At 45.8% G+C, this 19,407-nt stretch overlaps 1 protein-coding gene across 8 annotated transcripts in view; it reads left to right on the forward strand.

Moving 5' to 3' along the window:
* RAPGEF4 (Rap guanine nucleotide exchange factor 4) overlaps positions 1–19,407 on the forward strand; it is a 273,452-nt gene that overhangs the window by 238,559 nt on the left and 15,486 nt on the right. For all 8 annotated transcript variants that reach the window (XM_026492545.4, XM_057318641.1, XM_057318655.1 and 5 more), the window contains 10 exons: positions 428–578; positions 2,311–2,399; positions 3,136–3,166; positions 3,377–3,455; positions 4,631–4,777; positions 6,570–6,667; positions 11,731–11,856; positions 12,281–12,459; positions 15,362–15,452; positions 18,953–19,003. In XM_026492545.4, the coding sequence (XP_026348330.2) occupies positions 428–578; positions 2,311–2,399; positions 3,136–3,166; positions 3,377–3,455; positions 4,631–4,777; positions 6,570–6,667; positions 11,731–11,856; positions 12,281–12,459; positions 15,362–15,452; positions 18,953–19,003 (1,042 nt within the window). The remainder of the gene's footprint in view (positions 1–427; positions 579–2,310; positions 2,400–3,135; positions 3,167–3,376; positions 3,456–4,630; positions 4,778–6,569; positions 6,668–11,730; positions 11,857–12,280; positions 12,460–15,361; positions 15,453–18,952; positions 19,004–19,407) is intronic.

The following is a 19,407-nucleotide window of genomic DNA, read 5'->3' on the forward strand; positions in this document are numbered from 1 at the left end:
TTTGTAGAAATATGTGCAGACTCAGTGGGCACCAAAAAGGGTTGGCAAGGCACCGAGAGACAAGCAATAGCAGGAAGCATTACCTCCCCTAGACGTGAAGGGCCAGGTGGAGGGCAGGCAGGGAGCGTGATGGCAGCTGGAGCGAGGCACGGTAGGAAGTGTGTCAACACACAAGTCCAAGGGGAGCTGTACGAGTCTTATTCCTTGGACAACTAGCCTGTCAAAGTCAGCAGACATGAACAAGGCTTTCTATGCACTTGGTCCAGATCTTTATGTGGGTGGGGCTTTTCTTGAGGCCCTGAGGAAGGGATCCCATCAGTCCAAAAGGCTGTCTTCCCGAAACTGGGATTGATCATTCTCTGCTTTTGCAAGTAGCTCAGTGAGACAAGCGTGAAATGACCAAATGTCTTCCTTGACTCCACGGCACTTACCACGCACAGCCTTCCCAGGGCACAGAGCAGGAGAAAATGGATTACGCCCTCAACAGCAAGAGGCGAGTCATCCGCCTGGTGCTACAGTGGGCCGCCGTGTACGGAGATGTCCTACAAGAGGATGACGTGGCCGTGGCTTTCCTCGAGGTACACAGAGTCCTCCCTTCCAAGAATACATCTTCGTCCCACTGTACCAGGACTCCCCGGAAGCACGCAGCTTCCCCGGAGAGGCTGTGATTGCAAATTCTGTCCTTTGTTAACACGATCATCAGAAGTGCCCTATGAGAGAAGTAAGGAACATCATCACCCACCCTCCTGCCCTTCTAATTCAGTAACTGGCAGCACCGTAATGTATTTTCACTTGCTCTCTTTTTCTTTGCATTTGTTCCATGGTCGTAATCACACAGTACCCATCATTTTGTAGGCTGCGGTTTCCACTTATATAAGGATTTTCCTATGTCAGTGCAGTCTTTCTAGTAAAAATTCCTGATGACCTTTGAGTAGCTGTGCCACAGATATGCATATTTTTCATCGTGTCGAATATTGACATCATTTCCAGTTTCTGCATTTCTCGAATAATAGTTCAGTGAACATGTTCGTGTAAGTGGGTCTGTCCTTGGTCACATTCCTAGAAGTGGGATTGCTAATGCAATAGTACCTATTTTTGAGTGGGCTGAAACAGATAATTTTATTGAGGACTTTCTAGGACCGTGAGGTGGTTCCAGAGGGACATGATTTATGTCAGAAACACTATTTTAAGCTGAACTTCCCTTTTCCTTCCCATGGCTCCAGCCCCACATTGCAGCATGGGCCCTGGCATTGAGTCCTTGATGACTCACTCTGTCCTCCGAGACTTTGATGAGGACCTCCAATGCAGGCAAAAGGCAATGTGGCTTCTGTTTCAAACGCTTTCAGTCTGTATGTTCAGGAATGAATTATCCAAAAGAAATGTGCCCCTTTCCCTCTTCTTAATCATAAAATTTGGCAGGAAGAGAGGTGGAGAAGGGAGAAAAGGGAACTGTGAGTGACCCTCAAGGCTGTGGAATGAAGTACTTTGAAAATACAAAGGAATAGTAGTAGCTTGGGTCATACATTGACTCCTGGCCTCTACCAGTTGAATAAAGGACTGTTTGCAGAGGAACCAGAGTGGTGGTTAAGTTGGCATCACCACAGCTGTCATCTTCTGCTGTGGAGGCCACTGCTCCGGAGCAAAGCAGGCCCAGCTGCTGCTGCCTGGTGGTCAGGATCGGTCCCAGGGTGTCAATAAAGAGTCCTGAGTTGATAACAAACTCAGCAAAACGTCAGTCCAGGCCTGAAGACCATGCCTGCATTCTACCACCAAAAATCAACCACACCTAGTGGAAAATAGTAAATAAACAACAAATGCTAAAATAATATTCAGAATAAATGTTAAAATTTCCCTGAAAAAATGTTGAGGTAAAAAGTGCTCCGACAGTATAAGCTATAAAATGACCCATTCGAAAACATTGTGTTCCATTGCCTTTCGCATAAATATCCTATGAACAGTTCATTGACAATTTAAAAAAAATTTTTTTTAGTTTTTTCATTGTGATAAAATATATCAAAGATAAAATTTGCCATTTTAACCATCCTCAAATATACAATTCCGTGGTATTAATTAATTCACAATGTTATGCCACCATCACTACTAACTACTTCCAAAACCTTTTCTCATTTGCAATTTTGAATTTAGACATAATGTAACGTTTTCCTTTTCTTTTTTGGTCTCCAGTCCATGCAAGCATGGTCTGGAGACGCTAGTAAAGCAGATGACATAGGGAGACATCATTGTTGCTCTTGACAGAATCGTGTACCTTGGCAATTCTTATTAAAAGCCTGTGACCTTTGCCAATTACAGGAGTTTTATGTGTCTGTATCAGATGATGCCCGGATGATTGCTGCCCTCAAGGACCAACTGCCCGAGTTAGAGAAGATTGTCAAGCAAATGTAAGGAAGGGCCTGGCTTGGGGGTGTGTTTTCATCAAGTAAGTGCCTGCCTCTCCATCAAAACATCTTCCAAAAAGCCCTTCACCCCCAAAAGGTGAAAGCTGGTTTTTTCAGCAGCCCCATGGTGTTCTGGTTCGAGTGGACGGGGCCTCCGGCTTGGGTGGGGGGGTAAGGCCAGGTGAAGAGGGGAGATTCTGCTCTACTCCTCTGTGCCGGATGGCTGCCAAGAGAAAGCCTGGGACAAGGTGGAGATCCTCCTGTGGGGCATCTCACTCAGTAAACTCGGGTCCCTTTGGTTTACAGTGGTGAATCCAGTAAAAAAATAGTCCGTGGCATTTAAAGAAAGGGGAAAGGGAATTATCATATGGAAAATTCGCTTTCTGCCACCAAAGCTGTTGCTGGTGAATGTTTGCGTCCCCTCAGTGAAAACATGGGAGGTTTCACACGCTGTCCTTTGAGCCTACAGTAAATACCAGAGAGAATGTATGCTACTAGAAAGACCCTGAAAGCTGGAAATCCTGGCTTTCAACATCAGTTCAGCCAAGGGTCTGCCTGGGATCCGAGCCAATCTCTTTGTATGTCCTCTGTGTTTGGTCTCTTGGTATTAATATGAGGATTGCTCAAGGATTGCTGTCATTTCATTTTGTAATTTAAGATTAAAATTTCATACAAATGAAGCAATTCAAAATAACAGTACCAGTGGTATTAAATAATGTGCTTTCTCTGTTTCTCGTAGTTCAGAAGATGCAAAGGCTCCACAAAAGAAGGTAAGTGACCACGGCTTAGGATTCTCTAATTGCGCCCTGTTATGTAACAGTTCTCCAGAAATATTATAGTGCAATATATGAAAGTGATGTGTTTGTAAACACAAAATACGTTTTCTCATTTCTTGACTCTGCTTCTCGAGTGTGTTTCCTCTGAGCTGCAGATGTGCATGGGTCATTCTCTCATGGCGGCTGCTGTGCTTATGTTTACAGCACAAAGTTCTTTTGCAACAGTTCAACACAGGCGATGAGAGAGCCCAAAAGCGCCAGCCTATCCGCGGCTCGGATGAAGGTGAGACTTCTCTTCTAACTCGAGGTTCTGTAGATTACTCAAAGTCAATAAAATCTCTCCCCTGGGAACCCTTGGACCCACCGAATAGCTTTTCTTGGACTGTCTCTTTGCACTCCGAATGGTTTGCTTGAAGGTGTCCTTTGGCATTCCAGTTATCTATCCTTGAACTCTGGGCCTGGAGTGGAGGTGCTTGTCCACACCTCCCTGATTCTGCCTCTCCCTCACTACCGCCGTTCCCTGAAGGAAGGAAAGATTATCTCTCAGGAAGTGATTGTCAAGGTGGCCCCCCTCTGGGAAGACCTGGCAGGCAGGTGGCTGGCGATTCACAATGCCATGCGGAGGGGCAGGGCTGGGGTCATCTGCAGAGCAGGACCCCTGGCCAGAGAAGGCGCTCCGGCCCCGAGCACAGCGTTGTTAGCAGCCACGAGAGAGGTGCACATGCTGACAGCTGCCATTTGGTTATTTAAGATTTGTCTCAAGAATTACAACCAAAATAAAATGAATAATAATGACAACATTTTCATTTGAAGCCACAACTGAATCTTGTCATTTAGGAGCGCCTCTAAACCCACGAATTACAGTAGCTGGAATTGCTTCCAGGATTTGTGTTCAGACATGAGCCTTTAGGTACCACGTATGGGTTTGCTGAGCTCGGTACTGCCCGAGCTCTGTGGCCCAGCCCCAAAGCACACAAGCCAGTGAACGAGCAAGCAGGAGTGTGTGTTCGTGCCCCGGGCAGAAGCACTGCTGTCTGCAGGGGTGCTCATGTTTGTTCCCCAGCACCCCGCCAGGCAGCAGCAATCTAGCCATCAGCCCACCGCACAGCACTTCCTGGATTATGAAAAAGAAACTCTCACGGGCAAGTGCAGACCCAGCAAACAGGCCTGAACATACTTCCTTTGTTCCCTCGCTTATGTATGGGTTTTCCACAAATATCTGCTGTGGTTCTTTGAACTGGAGATGGCAGCCATGTGTGTACCCATTCTTAGACCAGTGCGAAGATCAGGAGTTTTGGAAGTGGGCAGGCACAGGCGTAGACGACTGCAAATAGGTACAATAGGAAGAGGGACAAGATGACACAAAATTGGGGAGTTATCTGAACATTTGCCATCACTGATGGTTTTCTTAAGAACACCCAAGACTAATTTCCCGTATTGTTACTGCCTTCCCAATAGTTCTGTTTAAAGTCTACTGCATGGACCACACCTACACAACCATTCGAGTGCCAGTGGCCGCCTCGGTGAAGGAAGTCATCAGCGCAGTCGCCGACAAACTGGGCTCTGGGGAAGGCCTGATCATCGTCAAGATGAGCTCCGGAGGAGGTAACGGCTTAATTAGCACCTTGGGCTTCTGCAAAATGGAATATCCCATCCAAACAGAAGCCCTGCCAGGAGTTAGCATGGCCCTTCCAAGAAGATCCGAAGGGACAAACTGGTGTTGTGTGTGCTCCCACAAATAACAAAATAATATGGTTAGAAGTGGGCTGGGTAAGTGTCTGATATGCCCTATTTTGTGGGTACCCACTATAAAGCAGAAGAAGGTGAAGTGATCTGTCTAAGGCAGCTGGAGCTGAGGACTCTGGTGTGGATGTCAGCTTGGAGTTCTTCCTACACAAACCCTAAACAAAAAAGCTTAAGGTCTTAGAGCTCTGAGACATGTGGACCCTAAGAGGGCATCTGGCTTGACAAGCTACAGGCCATAGGTTTCCAAAAGTCTGAAGTTGGAGGTGATCATAGGCTAATTCTTTCCAGCTGGTGACGGTTCCCCTCCTTACCCCACAGAGAGGGCAGGAGCCTAACTCATCGAATAAAATGGGGAGTATTTTCCCCATGGGATTACTTAATTGCCTTATGCTTTCTTGAAATGTCATTTGTTCATATGCCATATATATTTACTGGCCACTTAGTGTGACTGGGACGGGAGGGATGTGTTCGGTGCAGCCGTGTCCCCAAGCTGTTGCTAGGCCGGCGCGGAGCTAGACCGTAAATGAACAATCACAATCCATGCTGGCTAGAGTTTTGGAACGGTCAGCTCGCGTTGCAGTAAGAGCCCGAAGAAGGAGCAGGAAGGCTAATTTAAATTATCTGGCAATGATTTAATAGCCACTGGGGGATCCTTCAGGATCAGGTAAACCATTTTTGCCATGTCTGAAGGCAAATGGTTCTACTGATGCAGGGTTTTAAACACGTCATGGATTCCCAAGATATCCCCTCCCATTGCTGTCCCAGTCACACGGGACCCAGCCTGCCTGCCTTCGCCGATCCATGTGGCACAGTCTTTCCACAGCTGTCCCGGATCCCTCTTTCACGTCCTTCAGGTTTTCACCCAAATGTCTGTGTCCACCTGAGGCCCCCTCCTTCCTGTCTTTGATTCCCTTTCTAAAATTGTATGCTCTCCCACTCACGTATACTTCCTAGCCTCCTTCCCTGCTGGTTTTTCTCCTCATGGCTGCATGCTGTCTGATACTTTTGTCTTGTTCACTGTCTATATCCCTCACGGGGACGCAAGCTCTTGTTGGACCGGGATTTTTTTTTTTTTTCTGTGCTGTTCCCGTCTGGATCCTCAATGCCTGGAGCAGTGTCCAGCATTAATAAATGCTGAATCAATATTTGTTGAATGAGTTAATTTTTGAAATATAGGAGGCTTAATCTAGGTCATGCCATTGCCCTCCAAATTAGGGAATCCATGAAAAAATAATGATGAATTTTACATCTAAAGTCCTTTGGGATCTCAGAAACCCCCTAAGTTTTCTAAAAGTGATATTTCCTTCTCCAAAGTGCTGGGTATTATTGCCATCTGGAAACATAATTTGTTATATAAATAGTAAGTGCGGGTTTTGTATGTAATTACAGTTGCAGCGCAGAACGGGGTGAATTGACCCTCGGTACTTCCATTCCTGTTTTGTGGTCATTTTCTGATGGCATCCTGAGTGTCATGTGCCCGCATGAATGCTGTGTCTTTTTTATTCAGTGGGTCCCTTCAGTCCTGTATTTTATGCAGTCGCTCTGCGTGTTCCGGTAATTCACCGAGCTGGCAATTTGTTGGTGTGATTAGGGCAGTGCAGCAAATCTCAGATGCATTTAATAGGCAATCTCATGCTTTTTATGTTCACAGAAAAGGTGGTGCTCAAACCTAATGATGTTTCAGTATTTACAACGCTCACCATTAATGGACGCCTATTTGCTTGCCCGCGAGAGCAATTCGATTCACTGGTAAGTGTGTGCAGCCTCCTCAGAGCAGTGTCTGCAATCAGAAAAACTTGTCTGGAGCTTAATTTTGCAGTTACATTGAACCTAGTTGCTAAAAACTCTTGAATGCTACTTGGCTTTTTCTTTTTCTGTGCTCTGTTAGGTAAGCCTCAGGTGTTCATTTGATATGCTCTGAGCTTTAGATTTTCGTTTGTGGAAATTAGCCAAGTAGCACCTCTATTGGGGCATAATTCAGCTTTTAGACCTCTTTATAGTAAATCACCTCCTTGAAATCCCCCCAATTTAGATAGTAATATTAAAAATCTGAATGCTTAGACCAGGAGACAAAAAAAAACTTTTTAAGACCAGACATTGCGATGTATCACTCCCCTTCGTGGGAGCTAGAAAGGCATCGGGGCAAAGCCACTCTCCGGTCTAAGAAAAATGGAAAGGGCTCCAACCTGTGTAGGAAATACCAGAGGCCACCAGTTTCTTCCCTAAGTCCCCAAACCCTTGTTCCCAGCCCACACAGAGCTCTCTTCGAGTAAAGGATTAATCAGCCCATGCTAATAGTTGAGGAGCCGCCCGTCTTTTATGTAGATGGTAGGGTTCATTTCTGTTTATCCTACAAAAATTAGACATGTTGCCGAGTAGCTCTCAAGCTATCTTGGAAAGCCTGTGGGGCCAGCGCAGAGGATAGGGAGGCAGTCTTTTCCATCTTGGGACACACGGGGCTGATGTTACTGAGAAAAGTGCAACAAGAGCAAGACGTAAACAGCAGCATATTTCGGGGGGAGAGTTTAGCCACGTGGGTGCTGCATAAATACATTCGGGTGTCATCAAATCAGACATTAGAAGTAAAGCAACATTCCTCTCCTCTTGAGAATGTTGTAAATTTTTAAAAAAGATTTTATTTATTTATTTGAGAGAGAGAGTGAGCGAGAAAGAGAGAGCACGCAAGCAGAGGCAGAGGGAGAGGGAGAAGCAGACTCCCTGCTGAGCAGGGAGCCCGATGCAGGACTCGATCCCAGGACCCCGGGACCATGACCTGCGCCGAAGGCAGACACATAATGACTGAGCCCCCCAGGCGTCCCTCAAGAACGTTTTAGAGCTTGCTTTGGCCTCGTGGTAATTCTTTGAACTGGGGGAGAGCCATTTTGTGCACTCCAGTGCAGTTAAGAGGACTGTTCCATACCCTAAATCCCGAGGGAGGGGAACTTAGCAAATGTGGCCTTCATTCTCTGACTGTTCCTCATCCATCGCTGCCCATGAGCCCCCTTGCTTGCCTCCACCACGGGTGCTAGGTCTGTCTGCACACAGTCCTTTCGGTCATCGTTTAAGCCATCTACACTCACTGCTTTCTAAAAGACCAATATTTGCCAACACTGAGGGACTGGGGGGAAAACGTCATAAATGAGTCATGCTGCGCTCTCCTGGAAACGAACACCACCAAAACCCAGGTTAGCTATAGCCCTATTAGAGGTGCTGCGCGATGTGTTTGCCACACGGCGTTCGGCCTCTCTTGCCAGCTGGTTCTTGGCCGCAGTGATAGTTGACATGGTGTGTGGATGGAGTGTGTGGACTGTTTCCAGCTCCCTGTCGGGCAGACACTAACTTTTTAAGCCTCTGTTTATTTGCACATCATCCTGCAGCCTTACAAATTCTTAGTCCTTGCTAGTCTTCCATGTTAAGGCCTGAGTAATTGAAAGGCATTTACTTCGCAACAAATACTGGGGAATGTGAGTGTGTTAACTTCTTCCATATCTGTGTTCTGCCATTCACTGGGCTGATATCATCGTACTAAGGGCTGGTCAAACCCTACCTGCCTCACAAAACTGGAGATATAGAGCCTTCTCCAGCTTTCTAAAGATTTCTCTGAGGACAGTCTTTCTAGGAAGAATCGCACGCAGGATGACTCTGTAGAAGAGAATGCTGGCCAAGCCCTTTGATCTATCAACACGTACTTAGGAAGTGTCTGCTTTGTACTCGGTGCTGTGCTGGCTTCTGGGTGACTCTAGACCAGTCATCCCAGAGACTCTGTCCTTGTGACAGTTACGGTCACATTAGGGAGAGGAGGCTAACACAAACAGCCCGGAGCAGAACCCATGGTGGGGCTACATTGTGTTGTCTAGAAACAGCAGAGTGCCAGAGATGGATCCTAGTGGTTTGGATTCTGGAACTTTCGTCTCTGGACATTTTATTTGAGCATAAATGTTAGTGCAGAGCAAATTATAATAAAATCCCATTGTACTGTAATTTGGTTTTACTCTTATCCATTTGTTAGTTCCTTAGACTTTTATTTAGGGCTTGCTCTATCATTCCAGGCATTGTGAATGGTTCTGGCTGAGGGACTCCAGAGTGTAAGGAGAAGACGGTATGACAAATGCCATTGCAGAGACAGGCTCAGAGGGGGAAAGAGGGTTGCTGGGGTGGCAGCTGACTTTCGCTATCTCTTTGTCATTAATGATCAGTGTATCCTTTTTACCTGAAGGATATCCTTTTACCTGAAGAACCTTTGGGTTCTTCAGTTGGAAATTGGGAGGGTAATGATGCTGTTTTCCCAGAGGGAAAGTACATGGTAGTTCTGTGCCTCTGGATAAGCAATGTTCAGACCTGCCTGTGCACTGCAGACCCTCTTTTAGCTCTGTAGGCCTCATCTGATGAAATGTCCACAGGACTATCTATGAGAAAGGAGAGCAAGGGGATGCTTCCTGTGGGGCCCCAGGGTCACCTTGCAAATTCCCCACTTCAGATAGAAGAGCTACTTTGGCCACTCAGATTGCCTCTTCAGTGCTTCATGGAGGGAAGGGGTCAGCCTGCCCTTTGTCAAGGGGGGAGAAGGCTTTGGTGAGCCCCGCCCGCTCAAAAAAAAAAAAAAGAGAGAGAGAGAAAGAGATTCTATTACTCTCTCAAAAGGGATGCAGGAATGATAGACCAGCATCCATGACCTGAAAAATTTTGTAAATTTCTTCATATTGGCACCTTCCCTGTAGTTGCTGGCTTTGTCCCCTCCGTGAAAAGCCGTAAGGCCTCAAGGGAATGAGGTGGGAGCTGGGGAGGCTGGGGAGGAAGAGAGCAAGAGCGCAGGTGCATGGAGCAGAGGGCTGTGCACGCAGCAGCAGCTGCAAGAGGGAGGGGAGAACGTGGAGAGCCTGTCTGGGCCTGACAGGACTACCCTGCCGGAAACCGTTCTCCTTACTTGTTTCCATAAGCTACTTATCCAGAGCTTCAGGTCCATTCCCTAAGTTTCAAAACTTTGGAATAAGTGTTTTTCTTCCCAACTCTCTGTGCCCTGCATAGAGCGAATCAGGAACAACCGTGCTTATGTCCAGGCGTCGTATGGACCATACTTGCCCATGTATCTGCATGGCTGCCGCACATGTGAGGAGGGGACCCATTTGGAAGGGGGTGGGAGTGGGGCTCTCCTCTGTGCCAGGCACTGTGCTTGTGTGATACACTGACATTATTCCCAGTCAGTCCTGTTAAGAAGCCTGCAGAGCCGGTACTGCCAATACCTGGTTCCCAGAGCTGGGAACAGACACTCAAGAGATGAGGGAATCCATCCCAGTCTGTGTAGTCAGAGTGGGGTGTGCATTTAGAGTCTGCTGCCCTCCAAAGCTGCTCTTTTGCAAAACCCCAGCTCCTTGTCTGGCACTCACAGACTTTCTAAAGCTGTTTGAGCTCTTTGGTTCCCCGAGGCTCTCTGTTCCCAACAAACGGATCTCCCGAAGCTTTCTACCCTTCCTGCCTCTCTTGCCATCCTTCAGCAGACCAACCTGGGTGCTCAGGGGAAACCTTGCTGTTCCAACCCACCCCGGTTTGTCTGTTTAATCTTTTATAGCCCGGCTTCTTTCTCCAAGAACCTCTTCAGGCTGCAGATTCTTTTGAAATGCCCACTAACTCTCTAAAAGCCCCTTCCTGTTCTCCCACGTGTTTATCTGTGTGTCTGGGCATCAGGTGTGTATTGATGCTTCTGTCTGTCCTTCATACCCACATGGGAATGCCAGCAGCTGACTGTTGACTGAGTGTCGAGAGGTGCTCCCCAGTCAGAGCTGACCCTCCCTTAGACTATAAATTTGCAGGGATCACTTACATCCTGAATGTGTCATTTCTTTAGTGCCCAGAATGCAGTGAGCGCTTATGGAATGTAATGGCTGTGGATGATGATGATGACGATAGAACTTGAACAATACTAGTATTTCCAACGTAAATATAGAATATCCCAATGTGGCTAGCATGACATTAGGGAAATCCTCTTTCAATTCATGTGCCTTTTGTAACTTTGGACATGTATTACAGATCCATAAGTGTTCATAGAGTATACATAAGTTTCCAAGGTATGCAAGTCATTCGTTTTACTAAGGAAAAGCAGTCTCTGTCATTTCTCATAAAATACAAATGAGATAAGTAAGTCAGATAGAAAGTTTTGAATGAGGGCCTTCCAGAAAGTGGCAGAGTTTGGTTTTCTGAAGCCCTAGTCCAGGACACCATGACCACGTGGCTATCATTTCTAGCTCAGCATCTCTCCGAGAGTGGAGGGAGGGGCCTGCATGTGTAAGGTCAGCACACAGAGCCCTCTGTCAGCCAGTGAGCTCAGGCCGTGTGTTATACGAGCTGGGTGACCAGTCACCAGCCCCGGCAACAGTAAGTGGTGCTGTGGTTAAATGTCCCAAACTGCCATCCCAGTTCCTGCCCCGGAACAGCTACAGTGGAAAGTAGGAGCAAAACATCTCCAAGGACTTCTTATACCTTTAGCAGAGAAAAGGAATTGTTCCCAGGGATCTCCCAAGCCCAAGCACAGGGGAACCTCCCCAGGTCACTCCTCACCAAATCTCATTTGCCATGGTCTAGGTTTTTGCAGTCAGTGGAACTGATGATAGTAACGAGGGTGACGCTAGGGATGGTGCTGAAGCGAGTGAGCATTGCGAGCAAAAGTGTCTTTCTCCTCTGGGTAAAATCAAAGTTTCAAGATATTCCTGAAAGCATCCTGAAAGCAATCCTTTACCCTCAGAAACTCCTTAAAGCATTCAGCAGGAAGTACTTACCTGTTCTGAGATTGTGACCTATTTTTGCATTATTATTCATAGACTCCCCTGCCGGAGCAGGAAGGCCCAACTGTTGGAACGGTGGGAACTTTCGAACTGATGAGCTCCAAAGATTTAGCATACCAGATGACAATTTATGACTGGGAACTCTTCAACTGTGTGCATGAGGTAAGGCGCTCGGTGGAGAGCGTGAGGAGGTACGGCTGCAACTCTGGATGAAGGCTGCCGGGTGGCTCGGCGGCAGACGACGGTGTATGCTGCTAGACGGCAACCACAGGATGGCTTGTGTAAATACTGCCTGTATTAAGAAAGCCTGTTACAAAGTCTTTGGGTCTTAAAGGAAAATCGTAGTGATTCATAGTAAGCTCTGTCTTCCTGAGCATGTTAAGCCAATAGCACCTCGTCGACAGTTCTATATTTAAGAAGCCCCACTGACGCCCCCTCACTCTGTAGTACAGGTTGAGTCCTGGCCGGTGATTGGATTCACCTTTGCTGACCAACGTCAGCTTGTCTTGACAAATAGAGAAGCCTCGTTGGTGTTTTGATTGAGAAACAAAGAAATAAAATTCTTTTCTTTTCTTTTCTTTTCTAGCTGGAGCTAATCTATCACACATTTGGAAGGCATAATTTTAAAAAGACCACAGCAAACTTGGATTTGTTCCTGAGGAGATTTAATGAAATTCAGTTTTGGGTTGTCACTGAGATTTGCCTTTGTTCCCAGCCCAGCAAGCGCGTTCAGCTCTTAAAAAAATTTATTAAGATAGCAGCCCAGTAAGTATCATTAGCTTACAAAGAGAAAAATGTTTAAGCTGCATTTTCATTTTGTCCCATTAGGCTACATCTTTAAAAAAAAGGCGGGGGGGGGGACAGAAGATACAGGATCTCCTTATACACAGGGAACAATGACAGGGGCTTAAGAATAACTGAACTCTTATAAAAGATTAATTTAATCTGGCTTTTATAGTACTGGACATCAGTCTAAAATAAATTAACATCTTACAGCATGGATGCAGGAGTCAAAATCGTGACCTCTTTTGCTCTGAACTGCCCTGGCTTTGTGCCTTCCCCAGTTTGAAGAGTCCTTCGGCAAACAAAGTTCTGTTGTAGAAAAGTTGAGAAAGCCCTTCAAGTCAATGTCCCACATGACACGTTCTCGCCAGTAGAGGGCAGTAGAAACATGCGTGTGCGTCAGCACATCCAACTCAGCCGGAATGAAATCAGTAAAACGCATAAAGGAGAGCTAACCTGGGACAGGAAAATCATCTCCATCGACATCAGAAAAAGCAAGCAACTTATAAATATTCTATTTAACAGCACTTCATGGGAAACAATTTATTTACTGCAGGGGCCAGTTAGATTTCTCCCTGACATGAATTTAATCTTCTCCTGCTATTTAGATACGCCTGACAACCTCCTGTTTACCTCCATGTTTTTGGTATCACCACATGGCTAAAAATAAAATGCTAAATGTGGCCCATGGCTGGGAGACTTCTTTCTAAATGCAGGGACCTCTCGCACAGGAAGGTGGGGAGCACAAGTGACCCCAGCTAGCAATTTTCTTGGACCAAAGAGTTTAGATCCCATACAGAGTCGGATTTCCAGAGCTAAACAAAGAAGTAAATGCTTCTTGACATTTCATACGTATCAGCTTGCCAAATGCTTCGCATTATTTTGCTAAAAATTTGAGGGTTCAATGGGATATCCAAATCCTCAGATTCAAATGCCGGTATCTCTTAATTTGGAAAAGCTGCCTTTTTGAAGAAAGATTTGGTGAAATGTTGCTTATGAATTTCTGGTTCAAAGGACAGCCCCTTTTTCTAGGAGACTGAACAGGCTTGTTGCAAGGGACAGGTGCCTTTGCATATTTGGAAAGATTACCGAAACTGTGACGATATGTGCTTTCGTGCTATAAAGAGCACATTCCCTCTTCACCTTAGCCTGGCAGTGCTAAATGCAACAAGGAGAAGAGAATGGCAATCTGCACCCCAGTGTGGGAGATCAGCAAACCTTTTGGGGCCTAATCCTGTTATTTGACAGTGGCAACATAAGAGAGCCTTTCATAAACTCAGGAATTTTTTTTTAATGTTTTTTCCTTTTTTATCCTTCTTCCTTCTGATTATGGGAATGAGTAGGTGGCTTTGGCCTTTGGTATAAATTGGCTTATATTACTTAACCTTTACTAAGCTGGTGCTGTCCCGCAGTGGAGCTGTTTGCACGGGCCTGCTGGAAGAAGACTGTAGACTCTCCTAGACCAAGATCTCCAGGAACGAGATCTAAACCCAGTGGCAATAGCATGTTTTATGTGGTGTTTTTAGGGAACTGCAGCAAATTCCACGTAAGCTCTTTGACCTGCCCGGAGCATTATGAAGTTGGGGGTCCGAATGCTATCATCTCCTTTTGCAGATGAGGAGACTGAGGCATGGGGATAGCTCATGACTTACCTAGGGTGATGAAGTTAGTTGGTAACAGTGACCAGTGAGGTGACCAGAAAGGCAGATCTGTATTCCTGCATGTCCTTTCAAGATCACACGGATTGGACAGAAGCAAACACATGTACATGATCATTCTCCTTGCCTTCAGCCCCAGGGGGTCTCTGAAACTGCTCTCTGCCCCTGACCTGAGAGCCACTGCCCTGGCACAGCAAAGGCCTTGCTTGCTCTTTCGCCAGTGGGATAAGGCACCAGATAGCTTCTCTGAAATCTGTTTTCCTCTTTCCACACAGACCATTTAAGAATCACTCATTGCTTCCTCTGCAAAGAAAACACAGGCAGCAAAAACAACAATTTAATTAGCCTTTCGCAAAAATGTTCATCCAAACAGGATTTAATTATGATGCGGTTGACTTAGATAACCATATTGATTTGGGGTAAAGGATTTGCACTTGTTGCAAAATTAATTCTTTCCCTTTTCTAGGAACTGGTATGAAGAAGTTGGGGAGTCCCTTCTTTTTTTTATTCTTTTTTTTTTTCTAAGTTAAATCAAGTACCTGGGCTAAATATTGCCATTCTAATAAGAATCTTTGATCTCGTTCCACAATATTCTTATTCCCAAATATACATTCGTCAAGGCTAACAGTCGCCTACGTACACAAAGCGATTGGCCTCATCGACATCAGTAAAACGCAGAGGAAATAAGGTCACTTTTTGGTCAGGTTCTTTGTCAGCTTTATAGGGATCATGACTTGTAAGTTGGTATTTCTCAACAAAGTGGAAGCATCCGCATGGCAAGCGAAGTCTGGGTGGCGGCCGCAGTCAGACTTCCTCGCTCCCTCTCAGGCTGCCAGGACGCGGCCTCAGGCTCAAAGTCCAAGAGTCTTCAAGGACATTGTGCTTCCCTCTCTATTCCCATGAGGTGTTTCCTTCCAGGTCCAACAGGGCTTTTAGGAAGCTCTGAGATCATCCCAACAATCCCTAGGGTAGGGGTCTTTAAATTCCTTCTCAAAACCTGAACCTAGATGGCCGGAACCGTCACCTTTCTACAATTACCGTGGGAAGTCAGATAGCCGAACGTGGGCACCCAAGTGGAACTTACACAGTGCATTAAATCTATCATTGCCTGCTCTCATAACGAGTCCTGATGAACATTAATGACTATCAGAAAATAGAACTCTACTTTTGTTTTAAATTGCACTCAAAGTGGCATTTTTCTCAGCCATGTGCCTCTTGTGTTTCAGCTGTAAGGAGTACAAAAATCTGAATTCCTTTTTTGCCATCGTCATGGGACTAAGTAATGTTGCTGTGAGCCGCTTGGCACTCACGTGGGAGGTAAGCTTCAGCTGAGATCCAGCTGTGACTTTTGCCTTAAGAATAAAAACACAGGCTCACCAGTGAGCTTTTTTAATAGAAATATCACTCACACTGGTATAACAATGGAAAAGGTGGGACACTTTGAGGGAAGTGACCTGTCTCCTTTTTCCAGTTGCCTGAGAGTGTGAATTTAAAAAAGTATCGTCCTTTGGGCTGGGGGGATGTGGGGGGGGTCTCAGCTTCTTGGTCGATACAAGGTAAATAATAATACATTTAGTTCCTAGGTACAAAATGAATCAATAATATTGCTCGGATGATTTCACAGGTTTTGCTCATGGATTCTGTTGTTTTCTGGAACGTCTGCTTATTGCCTTATCTATAATTAAGAGAGGACAGAAGATCCATTTTTATCCAAGTAGTCATTTTGCTCCAGGGAAAATTAGCCAGAAGGCCAACTGTTTGGCCCCGCTGAGTACTCAGTATCTCTTAACTGCCTGGCCGACCTCTCTGTGTATGGAGAAACAACAGTTGGCTAATATTCAGGTTGGAACAAAAGTTATGCAGGTGTGTTGTGAATTTCTGGAGCAAATATCATTAGTGATTTGTTGACAGTTGGTTATCTGTGCTAAACATCTTCATTTTTCATCAGCTAAGGACTCAAAATGTGCCCGACCCCTTAAAGTTGAAGAAATACTAATCTCTCATAGAACATACACACAAAAATAGACGCTTACTAAAAATAAAAAAGTATGTGTAAGTGGGACACAGAAAGAGGTCAAGGAGTAGGTAAGAGACTTAATTTGCAAGGGTGCTTTAAAAAGGCACCAAAGCCTGCTGTTTGCATCTCCAAATATTTTCCTTAAAACATTTCCTTCCCCACTTCCCTCTTGAAACTGTTTTCTTTCTCTGTCCCTCCTAAATGTTTCCATTGTTTATAGGACAGGTCCTCACAAGTTCTTCTGTCTTGGGTTTCTCTTAAAATTCCAGGCAGATGCAACACACAGCAGCTCATCCCCTGAATATAGGAATGAGGGAATTGGTGAGGCCTGCATGCCACGCGGCTGTATCATCTTCCAGCTGGTAAACGGATGGAATTCGGGCTGCCACAAGATCAAAACGGCGAAGCCATAGCACAGGCTCCCCTGCCTTGTAGCCCAAGGCTCCTGCAATCTCTGGAAACCTAGGGTTCCCTTGCAGACAGTCTGCCTTCCCCAGCCTATTTCCAGCTTCTGCCCCCACAGAGTCCAAATGATTTGGTGGGGAAGATCACAGACGGTATAACGCCTTCCGTGGGTCCTGGAGGCCAAGTGCATGTAGCACATAACAACAGCCAGACGTTAAGGCCATAGCATGGGGGCGGGCGGCACTATCAGAGTCTCCTTTCTTGGTCCAAAGAGAAAGATCGGAGGCTGCTTGGGAGACGGGAGGGTAGCAGTCCACAGAAGGAGAGGGTTAACTGGCCAGGCCTTCATTTTCATGGGGAATGTGAAGAAGCACTCCAGTCTGCGAGCTACTGTGCTCATCCTTGCATGTTCCTGTGGGAAGCACTTTCATTCGTATGCAGTTTTGATTTGGGTTTCTCTACCTGTACTTGCGGAGAACCTCCCGGGCTTCCCATGCGGCTGGGGCAGAGAGCAGGATGGCCCGGACATGAGCAGGGTGAGAAATGCTGCCTGACCGCCCGCAACTGCAGAACACACGTGAAACTGTCAGTGAACAAAGCGGAGGAAAAGTTAAACTACACGGCAAAGGGAATGGTCAGCCTGGAAGTCAAAGGCCAATGTGACATCAAGAAAATGGGAGTAAAATCCTGGAGCAGTTTCTTGGCCTTGGCAGTGTTAACACTGCGGGCAGGATAATTCTTCGTTGTGGGGCTGTCCCGTGTAGCTCAGCAGCCTCGCTGGCCTCCACCTACTATCTCTCAGTAGTGCCTCTCACTCTGCTCCACCCCAGTTGTGACACTAGAAAATGTCGGCAGACGTCACCAAATGTCCCCTGGTGGTTGTGGGGTGAGGGGTGCAAAACTGACCCCAGTTGAGAACCGTTGCTCTGGAAGCACAGGGTGTACATAGATTATAGTATTAAGACCCACAAAAATTTGTATTACCTTATACTGTACCATATACAGTAAAGAGAGGTAGAGCGACAGATGTAAGCAAAACTGGAATTCACTTGTAATTTTTAAAGTGGTCTATGTCCATGGCAAGTTATCACCTAATGAGGTGATTTGGATACTGCGTGTGGACTGAGACCCTTGCATCCCATGATGCCCATTCCGGCTCTCATCCCTTTGGACATGCCTTCTGAGCAAGGATATCAGCTTTCCCTGAAAACCTAACTTGAAAGTAGGTACTAGGAAAATGAGCTTGGAGGACATATGGGAGACTAGTCCCAGAAACAAAGTAGGATTTTTTACAGATGTTTAAATGGGACTATGACAATCTAATTCAGACATGAGAGAGAAGGAAGAGGAGCTCTTCTGTGAGTGCAGAGGCCTAATTGGTGAATCTTTTGTTGCCGGTAGACTTCCGTGCAGGAAGCAGAGCTGAGCAGGGAATCTCTGAGGCCTAGGACTTGGTCAAAGCCTCCGCAGTCTCAGGAGCGGAGACACAGGACGCTGCTCTGACTTGTTGTGGCCTATCAGAAGAGAACAGGGTTTCTAAGATCTCAGGACCCAAGCAAAGAGAGAACCAATAGCTTGAAAGATGACTAGATAATGGGCTTCTGGTGTCAGTATGTGGGTATAGCCAGCAGCAATAAATCGGAAATCACATGGGTAGAACCACTGTGTTCCTATGACAGCAGGGCAGAGAAGTCACGTGGGGAGATGCTTGTGTGGAAAAGCACAGAGCATGTGAGAGAGGCGTAGAAAGGAGGCAGGTGATGCGAATTCCAGAGGCTTGACCGTCATCAGCTAAGCGACTTTGGGCATGTCATTTAAACTGTGAGACCTAATTTCTTCCATCTATAAAACACAGGTTTAATCTATTCAGATAAATATTTATGGAGCAGTGACTACATACCTGACACTCGTCCAGGCACTTGGGGATATAGCAATAAATACAACTGATAAAAATTTCTATTCTCGCGTAGTTTACGTTGTAAGGGAAGAGGGGGATTGAAATAGGTAGTGTCTAAAACTTGTAATCCTACTATTCTCTGGTCTAGAGTCCTAATTGTGGGAATCAGAGAGTTGAAAAGGTGTGGGAGGAGGTGATTCCAAAACACTGTGGTCTGAGAATTCAGCCCTCTATATGAATAATTAGAAAACATTATAAAAACAGTAAGACCAAACATTTGTAGTTACTTCTGTTTCAACGAGGTTAAGAGTTTTAAAAGGTTAAGTTCTTTATGTTCCAGATGATGCTCAAATGATAAGACAGATCACAGCCTGGCCTTTTTTAGAGATGTTTGATTAAGAGCCGGAGGAATACATTTCCCCTAGAAATGGTAACACATGATACATATCTAGATATCGAATCTGACATATGAGTGTGGCATTTTCGTTTCATTAACAGAAACTGCCAAGCAAGTTCAAGAAGTTCTATGCGGAGTTTGAAAGTTTAATGGTAAGTGACAGTGGCTCCTTTATTCTGTTCACTGTCTGCATTAATCCAATTTCTGATTAGCTGAATTGAAGTTCTCATTTGAGAAATTTTACCTGTCCTTGTATGACTTTAAGAAGTTTATGATCCCGTTTTAGTGCTGCTAAAACAAGCATGCCTGACTAATGAATGGCACCCTCAGGAGCTAACTTAAAGAGGACTTATGTCCCACATAAGGTCAATTTGTGTAACTAAGAAAAGCAGTGTAATAGGATCCTTTCCGCCCAGCACAGGTGGGCTCTGGGTTGGAAGCTACATTTGCCTTGCCTTGCCAAAATGATTGTTCCCCATTGGCTGGGAGGTGTTCACAGACAGCAAAGGAGTGAGTGGGAGCTGGCAGGAGTGATGGGATGGTTTCAGAGAGGGCA

The sequence above is a fragment of the Ursus arctos genome, unplaced genomic scaffold (genome assembly GCF_023065955.2).
Source record: "Ursus arctos isolate Adak ecotype North America unplaced genomic scaffold, UrsArc2.0 scaffold_1, whole genome shotgun sequence".
NCBI classification, from domain to species: Eukaryota; Metazoa; Chordata; class Mammalia; order Carnivora; family Ursidae; genus Ursus; species Ursus arctos.